Source organism: Vipera ursinii (genome assembly GCF_947247035.1).
Source record: "Vipera ursinii genome assembly, chromosome: 1".
Taxonomy (NCBI): Eukaryota; Metazoa; Chordata; class Lepidosauria; order Squamata; family Viperidae; genus Vipera; species Vipera ursinii.
Genome location: NC_139512.1, coordinates 348,428,973 through 348,456,146, shown reverse-complemented (window position 1 = coordinate 348,456,146; position 27,174 = coordinate 348,428,973). Strand labels below are relative to the sequence as shown.

The 27,174-nt window shown below is 44.3% G+C and overlaps 1 protein-coding gene across 1 annotated transcript in view; it reads left to right on the top strand.

Annotated features, from left to right (window-relative positions):
* TNFAIP1 (TNF alpha induced protein 1) overlaps positions 1 to 12,117 on the top strand; it is a 29,940-nt gene extending 17,823 nt beyond the window's left edge. The window contains exons 6-7 of the mRNA XM_083350766.1: positions 3,969 to 4,164; positions 8,819 to 12,117. Coding sequence (XP_083206892.1) covers positions 3,969 to 4,164; positions 8,819 to 9,040 — 418 coding nt within the window. The 3' untranslated portion in view covers positions 9,041 to 12,117. The remainder of the gene's footprint in view (positions 1 to 3,968; positions 4,165 to 8,818) is intronic.
* Positions 12,118 to 27,174: the final 15,057 nt, after the last annotated feature.

The window sequence follows — 27,174 nt, the reverse complement described above, 5'->3', positions numbered from 1 at the left end:
TTTTCCAAAGGGTGTGCAACCAAATATTAAATTAAGGGTGGCCATAATTTTGTCCAGCCCATTTTTAGATTTTTGTTTGACATTATGTCCAATTTGCTTTTTTCCTCCCTTTTTTTGTTGTGTTCCAATACACACAAAGGGAATAAACCTGTGTATAGCAAAACATGTGTTCCTGCAATACTTTTCTGTGAGAAATACTTGATTTTCTGGAAAAATTTCTGGGGTGCCAACAATTTCGGCCATGACTGTATGTGTGTGTGTCTCTGTGTGTCTATGCATACGTATATATGTGTGTAACACACACACACGGGATATAATAAAATAGTCTTCACTTATGATTGGTCTCTTAACAACTGTTCATCGTTACAATGGACCTAAGAAAAGGTACTTATGACCCAGTTCTGGAATTCCAACAGCCACACACACACCCGTTACATGTCTGCATTTTGGGGGCGTTCAGCAACCAGCCTTCCTTTACTGCCATTTGCAACCTCCCATGGTCACATGAGCATGATTTCTGACATTTATTGCTGGTATTTACTTCCATTTTTGAGCCAAACCTCTCCGTAGCAAATATAACAGAACAGCCATGGCAGTTGCTTAACAACTGCCGCAAAAAGGCTTGTAAAATTGGGTGTGGTCACATGGTTACCTTGGTTTACAACCAGTATGGCTTACAACCATAATTACAGGCTTAGTCATAAGTTTGAGGACACGACCTGTTACATGCATTGGATGTAACGTTTATTGCAAATAGATATAATTTACAATATAAAATATAAAGTGTGCATTTTAACAGTAAAATAGTTTTTGCATTTTCTAAGTCAAAAGGACGTCTGGGGGGAGAATAGGAATTTATCAGATTCAGCCCCCTTAGCAGTCAGTTATTAAACAGAAAGGTTCTGTTACTATAGCAAAGCAATTGTACTCAGAGTCTTCAATCAGAACTTGACAAATTAATTCTAGGCGCAGATCCTAGACGCTTTAAGATATAGTCAATCTTTCAAAACAGCAGTCAAGATTATTTTGCCGCTGACTAACATTTAAAAGCATTCAATTGTGTGGCTTATCTACCTGTCCATGACAATTGTCTGGTCAAAGTACAAGGTAAAAAGTTATTAATTATGGTAGCAGTAAAAAAATGCAGCTACTGTTGTTTAAAGTAAATAACAAGATTGCTGCAGTAGCCGTGAGAAATTACCGAGCTAAGGATTAACTGGTGTTTGGACACAATTTCCCCTGTTTTGTAATCCATGTGTGGGACTGTACTGTGGGACTAAATTCCACGTAGTCCTTGACCTACGACCATTCATTTAGTGAATGGTCGTAAGTCGAGGACTACCTGTAATTTGAAGTCAATGCTGGCACAAAAAAATTTATTTACCACCAGTCCTTGCCCTTAGTGACCATGACAGTGGCCCCACGGTGTCCCCGTAGTCACCTGATCGTGATTTGGGCATTTGACAACCAGCCTTTATTTTTTTGCAATGCCCTGGGATCACACGATCATTGCTTGCAACATTTCCAGCCAGTTTGGAATCAGCATTATCGCTCACTGCCATCCCTCAGGGATGGGATCACGACGTGATTGGCTTAAGGAGCAGGTCAAGAAAGCTCATAAAATCAGTGCAGTCGCTGGACAGCTCAATTAATGAAGCGCATCACTTAGCGATGGCAGTCCCAATCCAAACTGTGGCCTTAAGTCAAGGACCACCTGTTTTCTGCTTGGTAGCCAGGCATATCCAAAGGAGCCGTCTCTTCCTCTGCAGGCAGAAACATTCAGCCAGCAGCTACTTGGGTGAACATTTTCCTGGCTCGCTTTTTTTTTTTTTGTCATTATTGAATTTCCTGTTGTCCTACTCACCAGAAAGCCCATTTTTCGCACCCTGGTCTGGTGGATACATTTGGAATGCTTAAAATGTGGGGAATTTGCTCCAAGGTAAACTGCTGGGACCCCACCTCCCAAAATAAATAAATTATTATTATTAATAATAATAATAATAATAATAATAATAATAATAATAATAATAATAATAATGAAGAAGAAGAAGAAGTAGTTGTTATTGGAAGGGACCTTGGAGGTCATCTAGTCCAACCTCCACTCCCCCAAATCTTTTTTTTTTCTTTTCTATTGGGTCAGGAGTATGTTTCCCAGGAATAACAATGGAGCCAGAGGCTGGAGTTCTGTTATGCCAACCTCTGAGTAGCTACTTTTAGTTTGTCTACTGGTAGTCCTTGACTTACGAACACAGACGAGTCCTAAATTTCCGAAGCTAAGCAAAACAGTTGTGACTTTTGCCCCAGTCTGTTCTGCCGAATGCTGGAGTTGCCGCAGCAATAGAAGCAAAGGCGAAGCTCGATCACCTGCTGTGTGAAGGGAGTCTGTCTCTTGGCGCACTTAGCCCGTGAGGGCCTCTGCATTCCTCGGCTTACGACTGTTTGTTTAGTGACGCTTCAAAGTTCAACAGCACCCAAAAAAAGGGGGGGGACTTATGGCCATTTTTCGTACTTGCGACTTGCAGCATCCCCAAGGTCACGTGATCAAACTTTGACCGCTTGATAGACGGTTTGTATTTAGGATGGTTGCGGTGTCCCAGGGTCATGTGATCACTTTTTGCGATGCTCTGACCAGCAAAGTCAACGGGGAAGCCAGCTCCACTCAACAGCTGTTTTACTAACTTAAGAACTGCAGTGACTCACTTAACAACCGTGGCAAGAAAGGTCGCAAAATGGGGCAAGACTCAACTGTCTCGCCAAGCCTCAGAAATTTGGGGCTCAATTGTGGTTGTAAGATGAGGACCACCTGGATGTCCAGATGCTTCTGCTTGCACAGCAAAGCTGCTGGAGCTAGGAAGGAGCCACACATCCCTTGGCACAACCTTTTTGGTGCTGGAGGATAGCAGAGATATGGAATCCTTCCAGCCTCCCACAGCTTAGAGTCACTTTTGATGGCAAGTAGGGCAGTGTACAAATAATAGAATAGAATAGAATAGAAAAGAATAGAATAGAATAGAATAGAATAGAATAGAGCAGAACAGAACAGAACAGAACAGAATAGAATAGAATAGAATAGAATAGAAAATAGAATAGAGCAGAACAGAATAGAACAGAATAGAATAGAATAAGAATAGAATAAGAATAGAATAGAATAAAATGAGAATAGAATAATTAGAATAGGATAGGATAATTAGAATAGAATAACAATAGAATAGAATAGAATAGAATAGAATAGAAAATAGAATAGAGCAGAATAGAATGGAATGAGAATAGAATAGAATGATAATAGAATAGGATAATTAGAATAGAATAGAATAGAATAGAATAGAATAGAATGATAACAGAATGATAACAGAATAGAATAGAAAATAGAATAGAGCAGAATAGAATAATAATAGAATGAGAATAGAATAATTAGAATAGAATAGGATAATTAGAATAGAATAGAATAACAGAATAGAATAGAATAGAATAGAAAATAGAATAGAGCAGAACAGAATAGAATGGAATGATAATAGAATAGGATAATTAGAACAGAATAGAATAGAATAGAATAGAATAGAATAGAATAGAATAGAATAGAATGAAATAGAATAGGAATAGGAATAGAATCGAATAAGGAATAAGAATCGAATAGAATAGAATAGAATAGAATAGAAATAGAAATAGAATAGAATAGAAATAGAATAGAATAGAAATAGAATAGGAATAGAATAGAATAAGGAATAAGAATAGAATAGAATAGAATAGAAATAGAATAGTTGGAAGGGACCTTGGAGGTCTTCTAGACCAACCCACTGCTTAGGCAGGAGACCCTATACCATTTCAGACAAATGTTGTCCAATCTGTTCTTAGTTTCCATCCATTGCAGCCTGCCCTGCCCACAGAAGCTTTGGAGATTAGGTTGATCCCTTCTTCTTTGTTTAATAAATAAAGCCAGTCTTGCTGCTTTTTTTCTTTTCCCGCCCCAGCAACTCAGATGACAATCTCCTGAAGAACATCGAACTCTTCGACAAGCTGTCGCTGCGATTCAACAGGAGGGTTCTTTTCATCAAGGACGTCATCGGAGACGAGATCTGCTGCTGGAGTTTCTTCGGACAGGGGCGGAAACTGGCCGAGGTCTGCTGCACCTCCATTGTTTATGCCACGGAAAAGAAGCAAACGAAGGTATTGGCGATTTCGGGCACTGGGACGGAGATCAGGGCTGACAGTCCTCTGTGAATTGTCTCAGGATTAATAGATAGATAACCTTTATTGCCATTTATTTTTTTTACTATGGGCACACTGGGACACGTTAAAAATGAAATTCTGTTGCCTGCACCTGAAGGCAGAACAAGAAGCAACGAGTGAAAATTAATCAAAGAGAGAAGCAACCTAGAACAGTGGTGGCGAACCTATGGGACGCATGCCAGAGGCGGCACTCAGAGCCCACTTTGTGGGCATACATGCCGTGCCCTGGAGATGGCACCCGTCCCTCTTCAACCAGCCGCCCGAGGTCCCACGTGGCCGGATGCTTCCTGGCTCGGCTGGTTTCCCTCCCCACCCCAATCCCATCCCTCCTGGCCTTGTATGCTCTCCTTTTCCTGGGCACGACCAACTGCATCGCCTCCTCAGCTGTCGGCCAGATATCCAGCTCAGAGGCAGCTTCTCTGAACTGCTGGTGGCGGGCTGCGGAGCCCCAGAGTGTGCCGGTCGAGGAGCCAGCAGGCTGTGGCTGCTGACGGACATCGTCGGCCCCCATGCGCTCGCTGGCCTCTGTGTGCAGGGGCCGATGGTGTCAGGCAGCAGCTGCCCCGGCCCCTGCCTTGCCTTACCTTGCGGCAATGGCAGCCCCACCCTGCCTCACCTCGCCTCACCCCACAGGACGAGCCTCCTGCCCACTTTCCCACCTGCCAGAGACCCTCTGGATCTCCCCCAACCCTGCCCGGTCCCCACAGGCATCCCTCCCCATGAGCAACATCGAGGTGACCATGCCCACTTTGGCCACACCCACACAGTCTGCCATGACCACCACAGCCACACCCACCCAGTGGGCCACGTCCCACCTGGCACATGGCAATTAATAAGTGAGTTTTGGATTGCAGTTTGGGCACTCGGTCTCTAAAAGGTTCGCCATCACTGACCTAGAACTAAGGAGAAACTTCCTGACAGAACAATTAATCAGTGGAACAACTTGCCTCCAGAAGTTCTGAATGCTCCAACATTGGAAGTTTTTAAGAAGAGACTGGACAGCCATTTGTCCAAAATGGTATAGGGTTTCTTGCCTGAGCAGGGGGTTGGACTAGGTCCCTTCCAACTAGTAGTAGTAGTAGTAGTAGTACACCTACATAACACACATATAGACATATGTATATCCCTACACCCTTACATACGCATATAAATATTAATCACTGTCCATCTTGAATACATACCCGTATTTCCCCGAAAATAAGACCTCGTCTTATATTAATTTTTGCTGCAAAAGCCGCATTAGGGCTTATTTTCCGGTTAGGTCTTATTTTCGGGAAAATACGGTAGCGTAAAGAGGAAGCTTGAGAGTTCACAAAGCCAGATGAGCTAATTTTACTTTGTTCTAAGGCTCCCTTAACAGAATCTTGGAAGTCTGAAAGTAAGATTCTCCCACTGTCTTTTTTTATGGTTTGAGAAGTTCTGAGTTTCTTTTTCTGCCTGTTATGAAGCTCCTTCGCTCCCTCCTTTATCTGAGAGTTCTCCAAGCAGCCTTTCTTCCACGCATATCCCAAGGTCGTTCTTTACATATCGTTAAGGGAAGCATCTTCCAGAAGTTGGGAAAGTCTTGAGCAGGTGGTCCTCGACTTAAGACCACAATTTAGGCCACACTTTCCATCGCTAAGCTAGACAGTTGTTAAGTGATGTATTTGGTGTGGCAAAAAGCACCCTCGTGTAGGTAGTCCTTGACTAAACGACCACAACTGAGTCAAAAAGCGAGTCGAAAAATCTCACCTAAGTGAGGCATTTGTTAAATGATTTTCCCCCATTTTTGCCACCTTTCTTGCCACAGAAAGTGAACCGCAGGCAATCACTGCAGTGGTTAAGTTAGTAACACAGTTGTTAAGCGAATCTCACTTCCCCATTGGCTTTGCATGTCGGAAGGTCGCAAAAGGGGATCACGTGATCTTGGGGCACTGCACGTGTGTTAAAAATGTGAACCCGTGGCCAAGCGTCCGAATTTTGATCATACGACCACGGGGATGCTGCAACGGTCGTAAGTGTGAAAAACCGGTCCTAAGTCACTTTTCCCGGTGCCGTTGTAACTTCAAATAGTCACCCAACAAATGGCTGTAAGTGGAGGACTGCCTGTACTGCCTGCTCTCCAAGTGGCTGCTGCCTACTTGTGAAATGGCCACCACGGTGAGCCGGTTAAAATAGCCGTTTTGGAGTGGGTGGGGCTGAAAATAAAATCACTGACTCTAAAATCCTTGGACAGAATCTGTCAGAGCCTGGCTCTTCCAATGTGCTTTTTTTTTTTTACTGCTCCAGTATCCATGTCATAGGAGGGACGGACGGTCAGGCCCTCTCTGAAACGAAGACGGCGTTGGAGTGTTTGGCAGAAGGCTTGACTCAGTTGGATGGGAATCCACCAGGAAATTTTAACTTTACCTGGAGTTGATGTAGCTTGGCTGGCCTCCCATTTAGATAGATTGAAAGGAGGCTGGGCAGATTCTCGGAGGATGTGGCCTACCGGTTGCGGCTGCTGTTGGTTTGCGGTTGAACACACCCTCAATTTTTGCAGAGAGCAGATCTTAAATCCAGATATCGCAGACAGGATCCTGCTTCCCCTTTTCTGACTCGCAGACGGTTGCTATGGTACCTCTCAAGTTTATTCAAGGCCAAACTATTGTAGCATGCAAACTTAAAAAAAAACCAAAACACCTCTCAGATGCTTACCTGAATGAATTGCTTTCAAATAGGAGCAAGGAGAAATGTCAGTCCAAAGCTCAGGTTACCCAGGTTGTCGGCCCGGTTCATAGGTCAGAGATTCAAGGTTTCTTACACGGACAGTCATGTCACACAAGAGCTGGAGGTCAGATGTTGCTTCCAATAAAGGGAACCTGGGTCAGAGCTGCTTCTTAAGCCAGGCTGCAGCCAGCTGTTGCGCATTAAGAAATGCACTCCTTTCCTTGGCAAGAGGCCCTAATAGAGTGGTGTTGCTCTATTCTTCGCTCTACTTGCTGGGTGCGTGTCAGCCCTCCAGGTAAATCAGAGAGGAAACCAGACTAGATGAAGCAATTCTACTTTATTGTAAGGCTGCATTAACTACAAACTTGCAATTCAGAAGGCGGAAGCTTTCTGCTGCCAGGCTGCATCGTTCCTTAAGTTTCTCTCTCTCCCTTGGAGTCCCTGCCTCTCTTGTCTGATTGTTTCCTAAGCAGCAATTTTCCCACGTTTTCCCCAAGGCCATCCGCACATTACCGTGCGAGGTCCTAGGTGGGACGCCAGATGTCATGAAAATTATCTGAGTGCCCCAGCTGCTCTTATCGTTGAATCAGCCTTGATCAACTATCAAAATTCTTGATTTTATATCCAGTTGCTGATCCAGTGCATAAAAAAGTCACAGGTGCCATCTTGAGGATTTACAGGTCACCCTTGACTTACGACCGCAATGGAGCCCAATATTTCTGTGGCTAAGCAAGGTTATTGTGAGTTTGGCCCCATATTATGACCTTTCTTGTCACCGTTGCTGAGTGAATCACTGCAGTTGTTAAGTGAGTAACACAGTTGTTAAGTGAATCTGGCTTGCCCACTGATTTTGCTTGTCAGAAGATCGCAGCAAAGAGCGATTACATGACCCTGGGACACTGCAACCATCATAAATGCAAGTGAGTTGCCAAGTGTCTGAATTTCAATTATACGACCATAGGAATGGCACCGCAGTCATAAGTGTAACCCACTTTTTTCAGCGCCATTTTAACTTCAAACAAGTCTCTAATGGTTGTAAGTCGAGAACTACCTGTATTGATTTAATTCTTTTGCCTGCCTCCCCTGTGGACATCCTTAATTAGAGGGCAATACTGGAAGTAATCTATCTGTGCATAAAAAGGTAAAGGTTCCCCCGCACATGCGTGCTAGTCGTTTCCAACTCTAGGGGCCGGTGCTCATCTCCGTTTCAAAGCCGAAGAGCCAGCGCTTGTCCGAGGACGTCTCCGTGGTCATGCGGCCGGCATGACTAGACGCCAAAGGTGCACGGAACGCTGTTACCTTCCCACCGTAGTGGTCCCTATTTTTCTACTTGCATTTTTACGTGCTTTCGAACTGCTAGGTTGGCAGAAGCTGGGACGAGTAACAGGTGCTTACTCTGTTACGCGGCACTCGGGATTCGACCCGCCAAACTACCAACCTTCTGATCGACAAGCTCAGCGTCCTAACCCACTGAGCCACCGCATATGTTCCCCCAAATACCTCTGGTGATGTAGGAGATGACCAGGCTGAGCCCGAGGGCGGAATCAAACGTGTCATCAGTTTGGAATCCCTACGCTCCCAACAAGAGACCCAAGTCCAGCCGCCTGTGAATTCCATTGACTCTAATCTAGCACCAGTTTGCCTTCACTGTTAGTAGTTCAGGTAGCATGAGATAAACTTGTAGTACTTTTGAACCCTATCCTGGCACCTGGTTTCTTCCTGACAAGTGGCCCCTGTGGGGGCTCAGGGCTGGCCCAGCTGGGAGCTTGATGGCTTTCAGGCCCCTGATTCTTCTGAGATCTTAGGGTTACAAATGATGAGTGTGTGTCCGGGGGGGGGGAGGCAGGCAGGATGGAACTGCTGCTCCGATTTCCAAAGCTTCATCTTCTTCTTCTTCCTCCAGGTCGAATTCCCTGAGGCCCGCATTTACGAGGAAACACTTAACATCCTGTTATACGAGACTCCGCGGGTGCCTGACAATTCCCTGCTGGAGGCCACAAGCCAAAATCCGAGCCAGGCCTCCCGCGGAGAAGACGAGGACGGCAACTATGAGCCGCGCGACCGAGTCAGGCGCATTCACGTCAAGCGATACAGCACCTACGATGACCGGCAGATAGGCCATTAGGGGCCCCCGGGGGCCAACCGGAGCCCCTCCTTCCACGTGGGGGGGAGGGCACGTAGCTTCAGCACTGGGGTCCCCTCGCTGGGGCCCCAAATCTTCCAGGAGGCCAACTTGCATTTCAGCCACACTGCAATATGGTTTGTGAAACTTTTACTCCCCGAGGCCAAGTTACAGCTGGTGGGGGGGGCAACCTTGTGGGTTTGAAGCCACCCCTTGGCGGTTTTGTGTGGAATTTGACGGGCTCCTCTTCTGCCTCGAGACTCTTCGTGAAGACCTCCGAGCTTCAAAACAGAAATCCAGATGCTGAGACCAAAGAATCACACTTAAACGCTACATTGCGACCATGAAACACTACAGTTTTATATAGCTGCTGGTCCCCTTTCCCTGACTAGCCCTGACACTTTTTTTTTCCTCCTTTAGCAGAATGTGATTTTTTTTTCCTTTTTTAAATTGCCATAACTAAGAAGTGAGAGAACTTCGGGATGCCACCTCGGCTAGAATCCTCGGGGCGCAATGTTGCTAGGAATAACTGGAAATCAACTTCCTCCTGAAAAAAAAAAACCTCTGTCCCAGTTCCTGATTCTTACCGATGCGTTTGCGGAGAAATTTGTAGGGAAGGGATGTAGCCGGTGTGCATCTTGTACACACAGTCCTCGTCTTACAACCACAGTTGAGCCCTTGGTTCTCTCTGAGCTGGTTCACTAGTCACTAGCGCTGACAAAGTTTGGATAATGAAGCATCTGCAGGAAAACAAGCCAGCTGAGAGATTACCAAGGACGACTCCTTTCAACCCGGAACCTACAACTATTCTCCTTCACTGATACAACTAGAGCTCAGAATTCCTGTTTGCTAAGCCAGACTGGCATTGCCTTGTGCTCCATTTTACGACCTTTCTTGCCACAGTTGTTAAGTCAATCGCTGCAGCTGTTCAGTTAGCCACACGGTTGCTAAGTCAACCTGGCTTCCCCATGGACTTTGCAGGACGTTCATAATAAGTGTGGAGCCAATCGCTAAGTGTCGGAAGTTTGATCACGTGACTCGGGAGGCTGCAACGGTTGTGTGAAAAACAGACACTTTTTTCCAGTGCCTTCAAACGGTCCCTAAATGAGTGGTGGTTAAGTGGAGGACTACTTGTATTGCAAACAGCTTTGGGTCTTGCAGATCACTTGGTATCTGGCTGCCCTTTTAGGCTGGAGCGGAGGTGGGGATTGCTGAAAATTAAGAAACAAACCAAAAGCGGGAAGGGCCCAATTCCCTAGGTCTGCGGACAGAGACGCTTGCTCATTCGGTGGTAGGTAACATGGCCTGGAGAAGCTGGAATTTGATTATTCTTCCAGAACATTTTTTCCCCCCAATGATCCTCCTTTTGATTCCCACGGTCTAGTTCAGAGATGTCAAACTCGCGACAGACATCACATGACATCGCGCAACGTATCGGGATGGTTTTGCCATTGCCGGCAAAGGGGAGGGTGTAGCTTCCAAATGACGAATCCGGCCCACAGGCCGGCAGTTTGACACCCCTGGTCTAATTTGTGGAGAACAATGGGTGGGAGGTCTAAAATTGCCCACAGGATAATATTGGGCAAACTCTTTATTAGCTAGCTGTAGGATGTTAGAAGTGGGGTGCTCAACGCTTGGATGCATCTTTGGGGATTTTTCTCCCCTTAGTGCTAACCTCTATAAAAGTGCTGATGTATTGTAAAGGGGTTTGGTGTATCCCAACAACCCCCTAGGCCAGTGCTTCTCAATAAGTTATGAGGACTTCCACTCCCAGAATTCCCCAACTGGCCATGTTGGCTGGGGAATTCTGGGAGCTGACATCTTCATATTCTACAGTAGCTAAGGTTGAGAAGCATTGCCCTGAGCCTTAGGCCATCATTCCCAACTGGGTGATCTCTGTATGAGTAGATTACAACTCCCATTGGTTCCTGGTCACTACATCATGCTGGCTAAGAATTGTAGTCCCAGGGGGTGGAACAGCCGGTTGTATGAAGTCAGGCTTTTCAAACAATTCTGGGAAGATGGGAGAAAAACCGTGTTACTATTTGAGATTTAGGAAAGATTGTCAAAACAATTTTTTTGTAGTATGTCCAGAACTGAGACACAAACTTTGGCTGGCAGGATGTAGATCAGTGGCTTCTGCTTCGCCTAGGGGTAAAGTTTATCATGAATACCAGCAAAACATCACAGTACTAAAAAATGTGTCATCTTCTAAATGGAACTTCCCTATCCAGCAGCAGTATATCTCAGTATCGGGGGGAAGGATATATCCCCCTTAGTGCCTTTTGGGGGGGGGTCCAGTTAAGACACATTTCTGCTCCAAACACAATTGTGGTCTCCTAGCTAGAATTTCTATTTCCCAGAGGAAAAAATAGTAATATAAAATGGGGTGCTTCTATGTTCCTAAAAAGACCGAAAAGCAAAATTGTAAGGAATTGCTTAAAAAGAAGCCCAGTTAATACTGGTCACAGATGAGTTACATCTTGTATTCTCTTGCATGAGACTAGATCTCATTGAGATAGTCAATCTTGGAGCATTGAGAAAGCATCCACGATTGGAATATTTCTTCAAAACTTAAATATCCACAGCAGCTAGAAACCTAGCCCACCGTCCAAACGTAATTTTCTAAAACTTTTCAGCTCTATCTAGCTCACTCAAGCAGTCTCAACTGGACACAATCCTCCTGCAGAAGACAAGTGGCAAACGTTTTCCTTTCTGCAATTCTGGGTAGTTCCCACGTGGGATTGAAACACTGGCAACATTTTTAAAATTTGCAGTAAGCTTTTCATCTTACAATGCTACTGGTGCAGGCACAATAGCCAAAGGTGGTAAAATTAAAGCCACTCAAAATGCTGTATCTTAGTAGGTCATTGACTGGACAGCTCCCAGCCTTTCTGCAAACCTTTCTGGAAAAAGACCGTTCTGCTTTTATAAAAGCAGGTTTTTTTGGGGGGGCAAAAACGGAAAGCTTGAGCAGGAAACGGGCAGATTAATTCGTTAATTCAACTGGCAAGACTTGAATTCATGAATTCAAGTCGGGCTGTGTGTGTGTCATCCTTAGACACTGCTCCAGTAGAATTTCCTGGCCCAAAATCATGACATATGTATCTAATTTTTATGTATTGCCCTGTTCACCGCCCTGAGTCCCTAGGGAGAAGGGCGGTATACAAATTAAATTAATAATAATAATAATAATAATAATTGTCCCAAGGCTGCTTTTTCAAGAGGCAACTGGACCTTCTCGTTTTTCTTTCAAGACGTTTTGCTTCTCATCCAAGAAGCTTCTTCAGCTCTGACTGGATTTTGGGGGAATGGAAAGACTTATATTCCTCGCAGACGGCTGGTCGTTTGCATTGTTTTAGATCAGAGGTCCCCAACCTTGTCGTTTAGCGGACCGGAGGAAAAGGGAGGGGGAAGCATTTTATATGTGTGTGTGCACACTTGTGCACACGGGGCCGCAAGCATGCGCGCCCCACAAATGAGGCGGGGCTAGCACCCGCATGATACACTCTAGCCCTGCCCTGTTCTTGCGTGGCGCAGCGCTTTGTTTCTGCGCGCTACGGCATGGCGGTGGCCCATTTTTGCACCCTATGGCGTGACGGTGATCTGTTTCTGTGCCCCGCGGCGCGGTGGCATCCATTTTTGTGCCTTGCAGCACTGTGGCAGCCGATTTTTGCACCCTGAGGCTCAGCGGCAGCCCATTCTTGCGCCCTTTTTGCGCCCTCTGGCCATGCGCGCACACTGTCCAGCCTTTCCTGCAGCCTGGTGGCCAGTAGGCCACGGCCCATTACCGGGCTGCGGCCCACAGGTGGAGACACCTGTTTTAGAGAATCGTTGAGGCCACTTGGAGGTTTATTTGCACCACTCAGGTGACCTTGAGGACACAAACTTCCAGGCGGCTTCAACGACTCCCTAAAAGAATGCAAATGACCAGCTATCTACAAGGAATATGAATCCTTCCATCCCCCACCATCCAGCCAGAGTTGAAGAAGCTTCTTGGATGAGAAGCGAAACATCTTCAAAGAAAAACAAAGTCCAGTTGCCTCCTGAAAAAGCACCTTTGGGACAAAGATGAACTGGATGACTGAGCATCTCCACAGACATATGGATTAATTAGGAAAGGTGAAATTCCAAAGGCTGATTTCTGTGGCCATTTAGCTGTGAGTATCCACTTCAGAAAAGGCCTATAGCACTGGGCAGTGTTCTCCCTTAGATCCAGCATACTGGTAGTCCTCAATTTACGATTGTAGTGGAGCCTGCCCATCACAGTCATAACTTGTGGCAGTTTTACATCCGATCACCCATGTAACCGACAGGGTTTTACAGCCTTTGTTGTGACGAAAAGCAGAAGTAAATGACAGTTTATGGCAATTTTGACATGTAATGGGGTCACGTGATCAGGGACAGCTGGCTGTCGGAACTTAAAATCTAGGTCATAAGTACCCCCAGGGAGGTGTCTTGTAACTTTGAGTGGTCGCTGAGTGAACAATTATAAGTTGAAGACTACCAGTACAGATTCTGCAACCTTTCAGATTTAACTGGGGTTTTAGCAGACTCAGCCGGTGGGGATTTTTCCCGAGCTGTGCTGCATATGAACATTCAGCCTCCTTTAGAGAGCTTCAGAGGCATCGTGTCTGTTTAGGATTGTGGAAGATCCCAGAAGTAGATGCTGCCGGGGGGGGGGACCCATAAAGCAAATACGGTTCAAGAGGATTGAACACTAATTGCAAAATGGAATAGGGGGATGTGTGTGGGGGGGTATGCAGATCAGCTGAGCAAGTACATCGCGTGGGGGTAGAAAGATGCCATGGGAAAATCCACTTTTTATATGGTGACGGAGGAATGTTGCATTGGGAAAGACAAAAGGAAGAGGGTTCAAGAGACAGGGTAAACCACAGCCCTGGTTGATAACAGGTAGTCCTCGATTTACAACCACAATTGAGCCCACAATTTCTGCTGATAAGCGAGACAAGGTACGTTTTGTCCCATTTTACAACCTTTCTTGCCACAGTTAAGTGAATCACTGCAGACGGTTGTAAAGAGAATCTGGCACCCCCACTGACTTTATCAGCAGGTCAGAAAAAGTGATTGCATGACCCTGGGAGAGTGCAACTGTCATAAGTATGAGTCAGTTGCCAAGCATCTGAATTTTGAGCATATAACCACGGGGATGCTGCAATGGGCAGAAGTATGAAAACGGCTCAAAGTCATTTTTTTTTTAGTGCCGTTGTAACTGAACGGTCACTAAACAAATGATTATAAGTCAAGGACTACCTGTAAGCTGGTGGCTGAGACAAGTGCCCCTGAATTCAAAAGGTTTTGAGCTTGGGGGTTCCTGCTGACAATCCTTGGTGCTGTAGTAGAAGCCTTAAATTCTTCTTCCTTCCATCTTAAAGCCTCTTTCTGTTTAACTTGGAGGGGAACCTGATTCCAGATGCTGGAACAGATTTTCTGTGAATGAAAAGCTTTGCATAGAATAAGCATCTGGCTGGGTGAAAGAAAGCTGGATGCTCCAAGTGCTGTGAGTTTTGTATTTTGGAAATTGGATGGTGATTTCTCTCTGTACCTAGCACTGAACAAATAAAATGACATTTTGTGTTGAGTAGCACTAATTTTCAGCTGTGTCTAGTTGAAAACTTTTGTGGATTAGTTTGGACATAAGAAACAGGGAGACAAGAGTTCCCCCTGTATTTTTTTCCTAATAAATGGAGTCATCCATAGAATTGGCTACAGGTAGTCCTCAACTTACGACCACAATTGAGCCCAAAATTTATATTGCTAAGTGAGTTTTGCCCCATTTTACAACTTTTCTTGCCACAGTTGTTAATCACTACAGTTGTTAAATTAGTAACCTGGTAAGGTCACAAAGGGAGATCATGTGACAAAGGGAGATCATGAGACCCGGGACACACTATATATGTATACATATACGTATATATGTGAATGCTCCAACACTGGAAGTTTTTAAGCAAAGATTGGACAGCCATTTGTCTGAAATGGTATAGGGTTTCCTGCCTGAGCAGGAGTTTGGACTAGATGACCTCCAAGGCCCCTTCCAACTTCATTATAGTAGTAGTAGTAGTAGTAGTAGTAGTAGTAGTATAAAAGGTAAAGGTTCCCCCACACATGCGTGCTAGTCGTTTCCGACTCTAGGGGCCGGTGCTCATCTCCGTTTCAAAGGAGGACGTCTCCGTGGTCACGTGGCCGGCATGACTAGACGCCAAAGGCGCACGGAACGCTGTTACCTTCCCATGGTAGTGGTCCCTATTTTTCTACTTGCATTTTTACGTGCTTTCGAACTGCTAGGTTGGCAGAAGCTGGGACGAGTAACAGGCGCTCACTCTGTTACGCAGCACTCGGGATTCAACCCGTCAAACTGCCGACTGACAAGCTCAGCGTCCTAACCCACTGAGCCACCGCGTCCCTTAGTAGTAGTATACATATATGCATATACAGATAGATAGATTGATTGAGATAGAGATATCTGTGACATATTTTAGAAAGGCTGAGCCAACTTCTAGAGGCGTGCTTTTCCTTTTTATCGTTGCACCATAATTTTAGAGTACATTTTGCCAGAAGAGAAATTCAAAATACATCTGTGCCGAATGTAATTCTCAGGGAACATCATGCATACATTTTCTGCCCGTGGAGATGCTGTAAACCTTAAACAGCGTTGGGCTTGTTTTTTGTTTTAAAGGTCTAAAGCAGGCACATCAAACTCGTGACGTCATGTGACGTCACGCGACGTATCGGAGCTTTTTCCCCATTGCCGGCAATGGGGTGGGCGCGGTTTCGTCGTGACGCATCCGGCCTGCGGGCTGGCAGTTTGACACCCCTAGTCTAAAGCAACCTGCTCAAAAGGCAATAGGAGCTCCTTTTAACTCCAAAAGTTGCTTTGATGTGCGGTAAAGGATATGTAGGTAGGTAGTCCTCAACTTACAACCACAATTGAGGCCCAAATTTATTTTGCTGAGTGAAAAATTTGTTAAGTGAGTTTTGCCCCGTTTTATGACATTTCTTGCCACATTTGTTAAGTGAATCGCTGCAGTTGTCAATAACACAGTTGTTAAGCAAATCTGGTTTCCCCAGTGACTTTGCTTGCCAGAAGGTCGCAAAAGGGGATCACTTGACTCCAGGACACTGCAGCCGTCATAAATGTGAGTCTGTTGTCAAACATCTGTCAGACATGGGGATGCTGTAACGGTAATAATTGTGGAAAATAGTGATGTCACTTTTTTCAGTGCCCTTATAACTTTGAATGGTCATTAAATGAACTGTTGTAAGTTGAAGACCACCTGTATAAGAGTCCCTGAAGAGTTGAGTTGGGCAGCCCTACGGATTTAATTAAACAAATAACCCTTTACCATGGATCAAAGTATAATCTTGGCCTTAATTATACTTACTGATTTACTGATTGATTTGCGTATTGATTTACAGTATTTCATTAAATGTAATTATAGCCTGCCCACTCTAGCCGACACAGGGCAGCTTACAAAATAGAATACTAAACTGAAACCAATAAAAACAGACACAACCCAACAATTGTATTTGTAAGTCAACCCCCCTCGACCTCCAGCAAGGCCCTAGGCTTTAATATGGATTAAAACTTTAAAAGTCATTACAGTGAGCAAAAGCATTTGTTGTTGTTGTTAGCTGCGAAGTCGTGTCCGACCCACCGCGACCCCATGGACAACGTTCCTCCAGGCCTTCCTGTCCTCTACCATCTTCTGGAGTCCATTTAAGCTCACGCCTACTGCTTCAGTGACTCCATCCAGCCACCTCCTTCTCTGTCGTCCCCTTCTTCTCTTGCCCTCAACCTTTCCCAGCATTAGGCTCTTCTCCAGTGAGTCCTTCCTTCTCATTAGGTGGCCAAAGTATTTGAGTCTTAGCTTCAGGATCTGGCCTTCTAAACAGCAGTCAGGGTTGATCTCCTCTAGGACTGACCGGTTTGATCGCCTTGCAGTCCAAGGGACTCGCACGAGTCTTCTCCAGCACCATAGTTCAAAAGCCTCAATTCTTTGGCGCTCAGCCTTTTTTATGGTCCAACTTTCACTGCCATACATTGCAACTGGGAAGACCATGGCCTTGACTATACACACGTTTGTTGGCAGGGTGATGTCTCTGCTTTTTAGTATGCTGTCTAGATTTGCCATAGCTTTCCTCCCCAGGAGCAAGCATCTTTTAATACAAAAGGAAAAGATGATCAAACAGAGAGACAACAGGCATAGTAAAAAACACCCCTTGCTGCAATGGGTCCTTCCCATATTTTAGCCCAATGACTCTGGAAGAAGCTAAAAAAAAAAAGAGCTGGCTGCGGGCTCTTTTGGGTCCAGAGGGCAGGGGCTATGCCTGAGAAGATGCACCTTCTGGATCCCATTGAATGGCATGGCTTCATGTGATGGATTTGCAGTATGAAAACTGCCTGATTTTACAGGATGGGCTGTCATCCCAAGGGGTTCTCCTTAATAGGGAGCCAAGCTGGGAAATGTCCATCTAGCATGACATGACAGCAGTCTTCCAATGTTTGAGGGGCTGCCACAGAGAAGAGGGGGCCAGCCTATTCTCCAAAGCGCCTGAGGGCAGGGCAAGAAGCAATGGATGAAAACTTTATCAAGGAGAGAAGCCACCTAGAACTAAAAAGAAATTCCCTGACAGTGGGAACAATCAGTGGACCAGCTTGCTTCCAGAAGTTGTGGTTGCTCCAACACTGGAATTTCAAAGGAAGAGATTGGACAACCATTTGTCTGGAATGGTATAGGCCGCAGGGGTAGGCAACCTTGGCTCTTTTATGACTCGTGGACTTCAACTCCCAGAATTCCTGAGCCAGCCATGCTGAGGAGAAAGGGAGAGGTTTCCATACTGAGCCATGCTGGTTCAGGAATTCTGGGACTTGAAGTCCACAAGTCATAAAAGAGCCAAGGTCGCCTACGCTTGGCATTTGGTTTCCTGCCTGAGCAGGGAGTTGGACTAGAAGACCTCCGAGGTCCCTTCCAACTCTCTGATTCTCTCCGCACTTGGAATAGAAGGTATGAATTTAGCATTATTATTCCAATATTAGAAGCATCTCACATTCTCACTCACTGGGTCCATACATAACAGTGGAAGCCCCTCGGGGCTAGTGAAGCCACAAAAGCATGTGGAGCCTGAATCTTGTCTTCTCTCCAGCTGCCTTTTGAAAACACCACTGGATTATCTCACATGAACTACTAGTACCCTTAGCCCCGTCCGTCAGTTTTTGATGGACACTCACCTAATACTTTGGTTAGTTATCAAGGAACATACTCTTGCATTTTCATCTGTTCCAGATCTCTTTCCCAGCAAGTACAACTATTCAGTCCTTTAGTATCCAGCTAAAGAATATTAACCATCAAAAAATAAGGTTGTCTCTAAGAAACTCGATTGCCTTTGAAATAGATTTGTTAGGTTTCTAGTCCTCATGGACTAGAACACCTTGGAAGGAGCTTGCTGCCTTTCCTCCTCCTGTTCAGTCTGATAGCTAAATACAAGCCAGGCAAAAATCTGCAATCGCAGAAGCCAAAGCAGCTGGCACGCTGCAGAAAACCTTACCATCGCTGATGGCACCATGTTAAGGAGAGCCTTATTATCTGAGGAATTATCCCATTGGTTCTGGCTAGGTTCCTTCAAATTTGTCCAGTATTTCTGCCCCCCCCCCAAATAAGAAGGCCGTCAAAAAGAGGGCAGCCTGACTAGACCTCCATGTCACCCACGGCTCGATAAATGCCAGGCCAGATCTAGAATGTTTAACCTTCACCTGATATTTACTGACATTTATCCATCAGTAACGTTCCGTTCCGCTGGCATTTTCAAAGATCGCTTTGCACGGTTAGGGAAGCTGATAAATTACATTAAAAGGGAGTGGTGATGGGATAATCATGGCTAAATCTGCCCTCCGGCGGATCAGAGTTAATGCCGTGGCTGCTCAAAGATGATGCCTGTTTGCTTTAAAACACAACTTGGGATATATCCACTTTGTCGGGTTCAGAAGCTCGTCTGGTAAGTTCTGCCCCAGATCAAGGATGGGGCTTAGAGTTAACTGTTTGTACTTGAATCTATGAAGAACGTATCTAATTTTGCTTTATACACACACAAAGAAAGATGGGCTATGATCTGAATATTGGCGTTTCTGACTTATATAGTTAAAATAAATATAAATGGGAAAAACAAACAAAAATAAAAAAATGCAAATCAGAGGCTCCCAGCCTTTTGAACACCAGGGGCCTGTTGGCCTGGAGGTTTTCCCACAGATCGGGGGGGGGGGGAGAGCGTGGTTTTGCACACTGCTTGGATCCCACACATGCGTGGATGGGACTTTGCTCACTTGCCCGGCCTTGTTCCTAGCAGGTGGGCGAGGGAGTTGGGCACCCCTGATGTAAATGGGGGGGAAAAATCCATGGGGGAAAAAGAGAAGCGAATTGGAACAATTGTCAGGACCCACCCCAAACCACGTCTTAGGAAGACAAAAACTCTTGGAGTCAAATTTTTAGTCCAAAAGGAATCTTTACTATGACATGCTTGGTTGTAGGAAATGAGACAGGGCTTAATGGTTCCACGATGTAAACCCTTATAAAGAGTTCCCGGTTTAACCCCCCCTTAATCCCCATTTGCTCAGTCCCCCATCCTTCCTCTCGTATCATCCATCTCGTGGGAAAAAGGAAGTTAGGACCCTTTTGTTTATTGCTGTCTACCGTGACAAAAGCCAGATGCTAGCCCCCCCTTTTGTTTCCCCAGTTCAAAAGGCTTCTCCTTTCCTTTGAAATGCCTATTGCCGGTTCAATACACATCTATCCTCTTCTCTTCGGGAGATGGCAGAATCCATGGGATATGTTTGAAACATTCCATTTATGAATATGATATAAATGGATTCTGACAACAAGGTAAACCGGCAGATCATCAATTAACCCAGAGCTCTCCTCCAAGGAATGCATAACTAGGCTTAAATTATCCTACTTCAGGCACAGTGTGTGAAGGCCCAGGTCCCTGGAGAAGGCTCTCATGCTGGGAAATGTGGAAGAACAGCAAGGTGGGTGGACTGAGTTTTGGTAGCAATGAGTGCACCATTGGAAGACTTGAAAGGATAGGTTAGGGACAGATTGCCATGGATAAAATCCACACTCCTCACTTAACAACCAGTCACTTAGCAACTGTTGAAGTTATGATGGTCCTCCCAAAGCTAGCTATGAAGTTGCGACAGCTGCCTCCATAGTCACATGATCATGTTTGGGTGTTTGGCAACCAACTTGCACTTATGGCTGTTTGCAGTATCCTGCAATCACATGACTGTGATTTGGGAGCATTTTTTTTGTTTTGCTGGTCTCCAGTGGTTATTTTGAGTTTCTGGCAAAATACATCCATTTGATATAATCGATTCATTTAATAACTACTGCATTTGCTTAATTGCTTGGTTTGCTTAACAACTGATGCGCTTGCTTGATGACCGTTGCAAAAAAAAAAGGTGTAAAATCAGGCAGGATCACAGGGTGTCCTGCTTAACAACTGTCACATCTTACAACCATAATTCCTTAGCCACGAAATCCAGCTGGGTGACTTTGGGCCAGTTATTCTCTCCCAGCCCAACCCACCTCACTGGGTTGTTGTTGTTGTTGTGGGGAAAGTAGGAGGAGGAAGGTATGTTGGATATGTTCGCCACCTTGAGTTATTTGCAAAAATAATAAAGGCGGAATATTAATAAAACTGACCCCCCCCCAAAAAACATGCATACGAAGGTACAAGTTTTCTTGAAGTTTCATAAATTGATTTTGGGGGAGAGCAGTGGCTTCCTAAAGCTTGCAAGCGGTTAAAAAATAAAAAGTGGTTAAAAGAATAAACAGTGATTAAAAAATAAAAAAGGGGTTAAAAATAAAAGAAGTGCTCCATTCTTTAAAATCATGGCAAAGGAAGTCTTGCAGGTTCAGCGTGGCAAACCCAGTCAGCTTCCAGGCAGGGGCCTTCAGCACAGCTGGCCCTTATTTTGTACAGGCTCCATTAGGGAAAAAAAACTCGATTAACAAATGAGTTCTTCCTCCAAAATCACCTAATTTGGGGGGATGGGCAGGAGGTACATTAGCAGCGGTGAATTTGTGTGCTGAAGCCACTGTAGAAAGAGAACTGGGTTAGTGTGTGGCAGCAAAACACCCACTTTTCTGAGTAACACATTTTATTAAAAGACATACGCTTTCGTGAGCACGACTGTCATGCTTAGCAATGGAAATTTTGGGCTCAGATTGTCAGTCGGGGATTACCAATATTACAGACTAACCTGGAACGGTAGAATTTGTGGATTAGATCCTGTTTCCTCTGGTATGTAATGAACCTTAGCTAGGAAATGCAGACAGATGTTATTAAACGTGGATGATTAGAACAGAAAAGAGCTGGAAGGGACCTTGGAGGTCTTCTAGTCTAGCCCCCTGCTCAAGCAGGAGAACCTATACCATTAGTCTCTTCTTAAAAACCTCCAGTGATGGAGCGCCCACGATTTCTGGATGCAAGCGCTTCCACTGGTTAATTGTCCTCACTGTTAGGAAGTTTCTCCTTAATTGCAGGTTGCTTCTCTCTTTGGTCAGTTTCCAACCATTGTTTCTTGTCCTGCCCTCTGGTGCTTTGGAGAATATTTTGACTCCCCTCTTCTTTGTGGCAGCCCCTCAAATACTGGAACACTGCTACCATGTCACCCCTATTTCTTCTTTTCTTTAGACTAGCTAAACCCAAGTCCTGCAACCGTTCTTCATGTGTTTTAGTCTCCAGGTCTTTGTATTATCTTAGTTGCTCTTCTCTGAACTTTTTCACAAGGTCTCAACATTTTTTCTGTAGCATGGTGACCAAAATTTGCTGCATATTCCAGGTGCGGTCCCACTAGGGTTTTATAAAGTGGTACTAATGCTTCGCGTGATTCTATGCCTCTGTTTATACAACCCAGGATTATATTCGCCTTTTTGGCAGCAGCTGCACACTGCTGGCTCATAGTCCAGTGATTGTCCACTAGGACTCCAAGGTCCACTAGGATTACAAGGACACTTGCAGAAAAAAATATAAATGCATATCTATATTATATAATATGACAGAACAAAATATAGAGGCTACAAAATATGACATTTTTTTTTGCAAAATCAGCTAAGGACCAAATTCTAGGTGGAAATAACATGTTCTATTCTATTCTAATGAATTTAGTCTGAACTGGAAGGCAAGTCATTGGTCAAATAAATAATTTTAATTGTAATAGCGGGAACAGAGTTTTGAGTGATCCCTAGATAAATAATATAACAACAATAATGATAATGATGATGATGATGTTGGAAGGGACCTTGGAGGTCATCTAGTCCAACCCTTGCTCAGGCAGGAAACCTTATACCATTTCAGACAAATGGCTGTCCAGTCTCTTCTTAAAGACTTCCAGTGTTGGAGAATTCACAGCTTCTGGAGGCAGGTTGTTCCACTGATTAAATACAATTGCATTTATTCTGGAAAGCTTTTCCCCCCTTAATGTAAACTAATATTTCTTATTTTTAACACCTATCAGACACAAAAAAGGAATTCTAAGTCTCTGTTTTTATTTATTCATTAAACTTTCCACCGATCTCACCATCTTTTTAGAGGTCTTGAGTTTGCTATTTGAAAAGGCAATTCATAGACTATTGTCTTGCCCCCTCCCTCCTCTTGCTTTGGATGTTTATTTTTATTTTTATTTGGTTAATTTTATATTCATGAATGCTTCCAACTAGTAAATATTTGGTTGTTTTTCAGCGGCAACATGTAGAAGTTCAAAATCTGCCTGCTTGCTAATCCCTGGATGCCTCTCCTTCCAGCTTGTAATTAGATAGCATAGAAAAAAGAAGTGTCAAAATGCTTCTTTGAAAATTCCCTGGCTCCATGGTTTTGTTTCCAAGCTTCAGATAAAGTTGCTGGAGAACAGATGGTGCAGGCAATCACATTGCAAAAGAGACTTTCCATCACTCTGCAAACAGGCAAGAACAGTTCTGATTTGAAAACAGGAACCCCCTAACACAGGGGTCTGCAACCTTGACAACATTAAGACTTGTGGACTTTGGCTCCCAGAATTCCTCAGCTGGCTGTCAAGGTTGCAGACCCCTGACCTAATACAACAGGAAATTCCTTCTGCTACAGGTAGTCCTTGACTTCTGAACTTTTAACAATAGCAATAGTGCTTAAGCTTATATACCACCTTACATAATGCTTTACAGCACTTTCTGAGCAGTTTACAAATGTCAGCATATTGCCCCCAACAATCCTGGGTCCTCATTTTACTGACCTCTGAAGAATGGAAGGCTGAGTCAACCTTGAGCCCCATCAGGATCGAACTGCAGGCTGTGGGTAGAGTTTGCCTGCAATACTGTACTCTAAAGCAGAGTTCCTCAACATTTTGGGGTGGGCGGCCTAGAGCAGGGGGAGGGGGGAAAGAAGGGATGTTTTTGTGTGTGGTTGTTAATACATGCGCATGTGTGCGAGCACATGAACATCCATTGCTCGCGAGTGGGGCCGCGAACACCTGTGATGCTCACCACAACGTTCATGCAAGTGGGGCCGCGAACACCCATAACGCTCACCACAATCCTGGCGCGAGTGGGGCTGTGTGCACATGCATACGCACACACCAGCCAACCAGTCAGACTGCCCGGTGGCCAATTGGCTGCGGCCCACTGGTTGGGGACCCCTGCTGTAAACCACAGCCCCACGGTTCCTTTTTTTTTAAAATCCCATTTATATCCCGCCCTTCTCAGGAGACTCAGGGTGGCTTACAATCTAAAGCACAAATCAATGTGCTTAGCAATAGCCTTCATTCTATGTATATGCCTGCTTATCAGGGCTTCCCCCCCCCAAGCGGCATTATTACAAAGTCGGCTTATTGCCCCCAACAATCTGGGTCCTCATTTTACCTACCTGGGAAGGATGGAAGCCTGAGTCAACCTTGAGCCTGGTGGGATGCGAACCTGCACTAATTGCAGGCAGCTGGTGTTACTTAAGGAGGCATTAGCCCACTGCTCCACCAAGGCTCATTTTATGACCTTTTTCTCATAGTTGTTAAGTGAATCGCTGCAGTGAGGTGACTTATGCAATCATTAAGCAAACAGAGCTCCCCCCCATTGAATTTACTTATTGGAACCTGCTGGGGGAAGTTTCAAACAGCGATCATGTGATCCCAGGGTGCTGCAACTGTTATAAATAATGCTGCTTGTCAAGCATCTGAATTGTAATCACGTGACCGTGGTGATTCTGTGATGAACGTAATGTGAGAACCGGTTTTAAGTTACATTTTTTTAGAGCTGTTGTAACTTTGAGCAGTTGCTAAACGAATGGTTGTAAGTCAAGCACTATATCAAATGCACTCTTGAGACTGTCCAGCAGGATTTTCTGGAATTTTCCAAGCCAGAGGTTCCAACTTCCTTTGGCTGTATGCAGATTTGGAAGAAGACAGGGAGAAATCTGGGATTAAATTTATTGCAAGTGTGTCTTTTTAGTGACCACTAAGAGGTACAATTAGGCTCTACATTCTGAAAATCTCAGATGCAGACTTTGAGATGGTCAGTAGATGGCGACAAAGAGACTGAAAATTCTTTGCTGTCCTCTATTGGCCTTGAAGAGTTTTGTAGCACAGATCTACTAGTCTTCGGCTTATGATCACAATTCAGACCAGAATATCCTTTGTTAAGCAATGCGGTTGGTACATTACTTGGTTATAAGGTTATTTGCTAAAGCAAAGTGGTTGTTAAGCAAAGTAGTTACTATTCTGAACTGAATTGAATTGTTAAGTGAATCTGGCTTCCCCATTGATTTTGCTTGTCAAAAGGTTGCAAAAGGTATCATATGACCCCGGAACACTGCAACCGTCATAAATCAGGGTCAGTTGCTAAGCATCTAAATTTTAATCACGTGACCATAGGGATGTCGCAAATGTCCTAATTGTGAAAAACCATCATAAGTCACTTTTTTTCAGTGCCATTGGTAACGGTCATAAATGAACTGCTGTAACCTGTATTCATATTCAATTCCTGGTCCAGGTCAAACAGTAATTGGAGCTTTATCGGAAAGTCTGAAATTAGTCTCCTTCAGAGCTATTTGACCAGATATGAAACTTATTGGTGCTTTCTGGAGCTCGTCCAAGGAAATTATCCAAGTGGGCACAGGGAGACAATGATGTGTGCATGGGGAATACTACCTGGATTTCATTTATGTCATCTTCATTAAAGTCCAATCGACATTTAATTGAATCAATTTCCGTTTGGCCCTGGTCCCACCTATTTTTTTTTTTTTTGGAATGCTGCTTCCAATACCCAATATGGCTCTCAGCCAACAAAGCTGCAGGATCAACCAATCCTGGTCCAGAGGAGCAAAAATTTGCTTCCTATAATAGTTTTTGTGTCCAGAGGAAGAGCTTCCCCACTCCCAGGCCAGCATCTTAACCATGATACTAGATCAAGAATTATGAGAGTTTCTTTTTCTTTTTTTAGTTTTTTTTAATCCCACCTTTATTATTTTTATAACTAATTCAAGGTGAGTTGGGCTGAGAGTGATTAGCCTAAAGTCACCCAGCTGGCTTTCATGCCTAAAGCGGGATTAGAACTCTGAGTCTCTTGATGATTGGCCCCAAAGTCATCCAGCTGGTTTTCAAGCCTAAAGTGGGATTATAATTCTCACTCTGCTGGTGATTGGCCCAAAATCACCCAGCTGGTTTTCATGCCTAAGGCGGAACTAGAACCCACACTCTGCTTTCTAAGCCAGTACTTTAACCACTACACCAGACTGTTCCTTTCTTATTTGCTTGCTTACTATTCAGGCAATGGAGTGGTTAGAATGCCATTCCAGGACTGCTGTGCAAGGCAAGATCAAACTAATGAAAAACTGGTTGTTTTTTTAAACCACTCCATGAGCTGAGACTCCTAACACAAAGACATACTTTTGATTAAATGAAAATCTCCTTCAATGTTTAGTAGTTTCATGCATCTTCATGGGGTTTTCTTTGTAGCAATAAGAAAGTGCTGTAGTGTGTGTGTGTGTAAAAATGGTCAAACCTGGATATTTGGTCAGATGGTACTTCAAACATCTTTTGCACTTCAGCAGAATGTTTATATAGTCAATCGCCATCTAGCGTAGTGTCTGAACTGAAGAGTATTAATCTATGGCTAACTAGGTTCTAATCAGTGTTTATCAGCTATGGCAACTTTAATATGTAGACTTCCATTCCCAGAATCCCCCAATCAGCAGTATTTATACCTCCAATGGTGACTTTCAAAGGAGTAGTATTTCAGCCCACAACTTACACTTATTTTGTTGATTTTGCAATGTTTATAGTTTGCTCCAGTCCTGATGAACTCTGCGTGGCAAACAACAAAGGCCCCAAATTACAAAATACAAGAATGATAGAAACAGAACACACACACACACACAAATAAAACAAAAAGCTAGATTTCTGCCATGCATTCTACCTTGGGCTGCCCTTGAAGACTACTCAGAAACTACAACTGATTCAAAATGCAGTGACCTGCATATTCACAAATCAAAATCATTATAGCCATGTAATGCTTCCTCTAGTGCAGGGGTCTTCAAACTTGGCCCTTTTATGACTTGTGGACTTCAACTCCCATAATTCCTCAGCCAGGCTGGCTGAGGTATTCTGGGAGTTGAAGTCCACAAGTCATAAAAGGGCCAAGTTTGAAGACCCCTGCTCTAGTGTCCCAACATTCATCACCAAGAGTTCTCTAAGTGCAATTCAAAGGGTACACATTTCTCTACTTTACTCATGCCCAAAATATTTGTTGTTTTTCAGCTTTCAAGGTATTGTTCAGTGATACCTCCATATTAAGCATATTAATCCTGTCCCTCTTTAAAATTAGCCTTTGTAGTATCGTATCACCAGTGCTTTTTTTGTAAAAGAAAAAGGTGCTGGAACTCACACATGTCATACAACCCGCCTTGCCTACCTTACAAAGTTCCATCCAAAAAAGGTGCCGGAACTCCGTTCTGAGCGTTCTATGAGAAAAAAAGCCCTGCGTATCACCATATTCTTCTTGGTCCTTTTAAATTAATATTCTATTTCTATCTTGTTGGGCTTTCATGAGCCTTGTGATACAAAAATGAAAGACTGGATAGAGAAAATCCCCAACTTT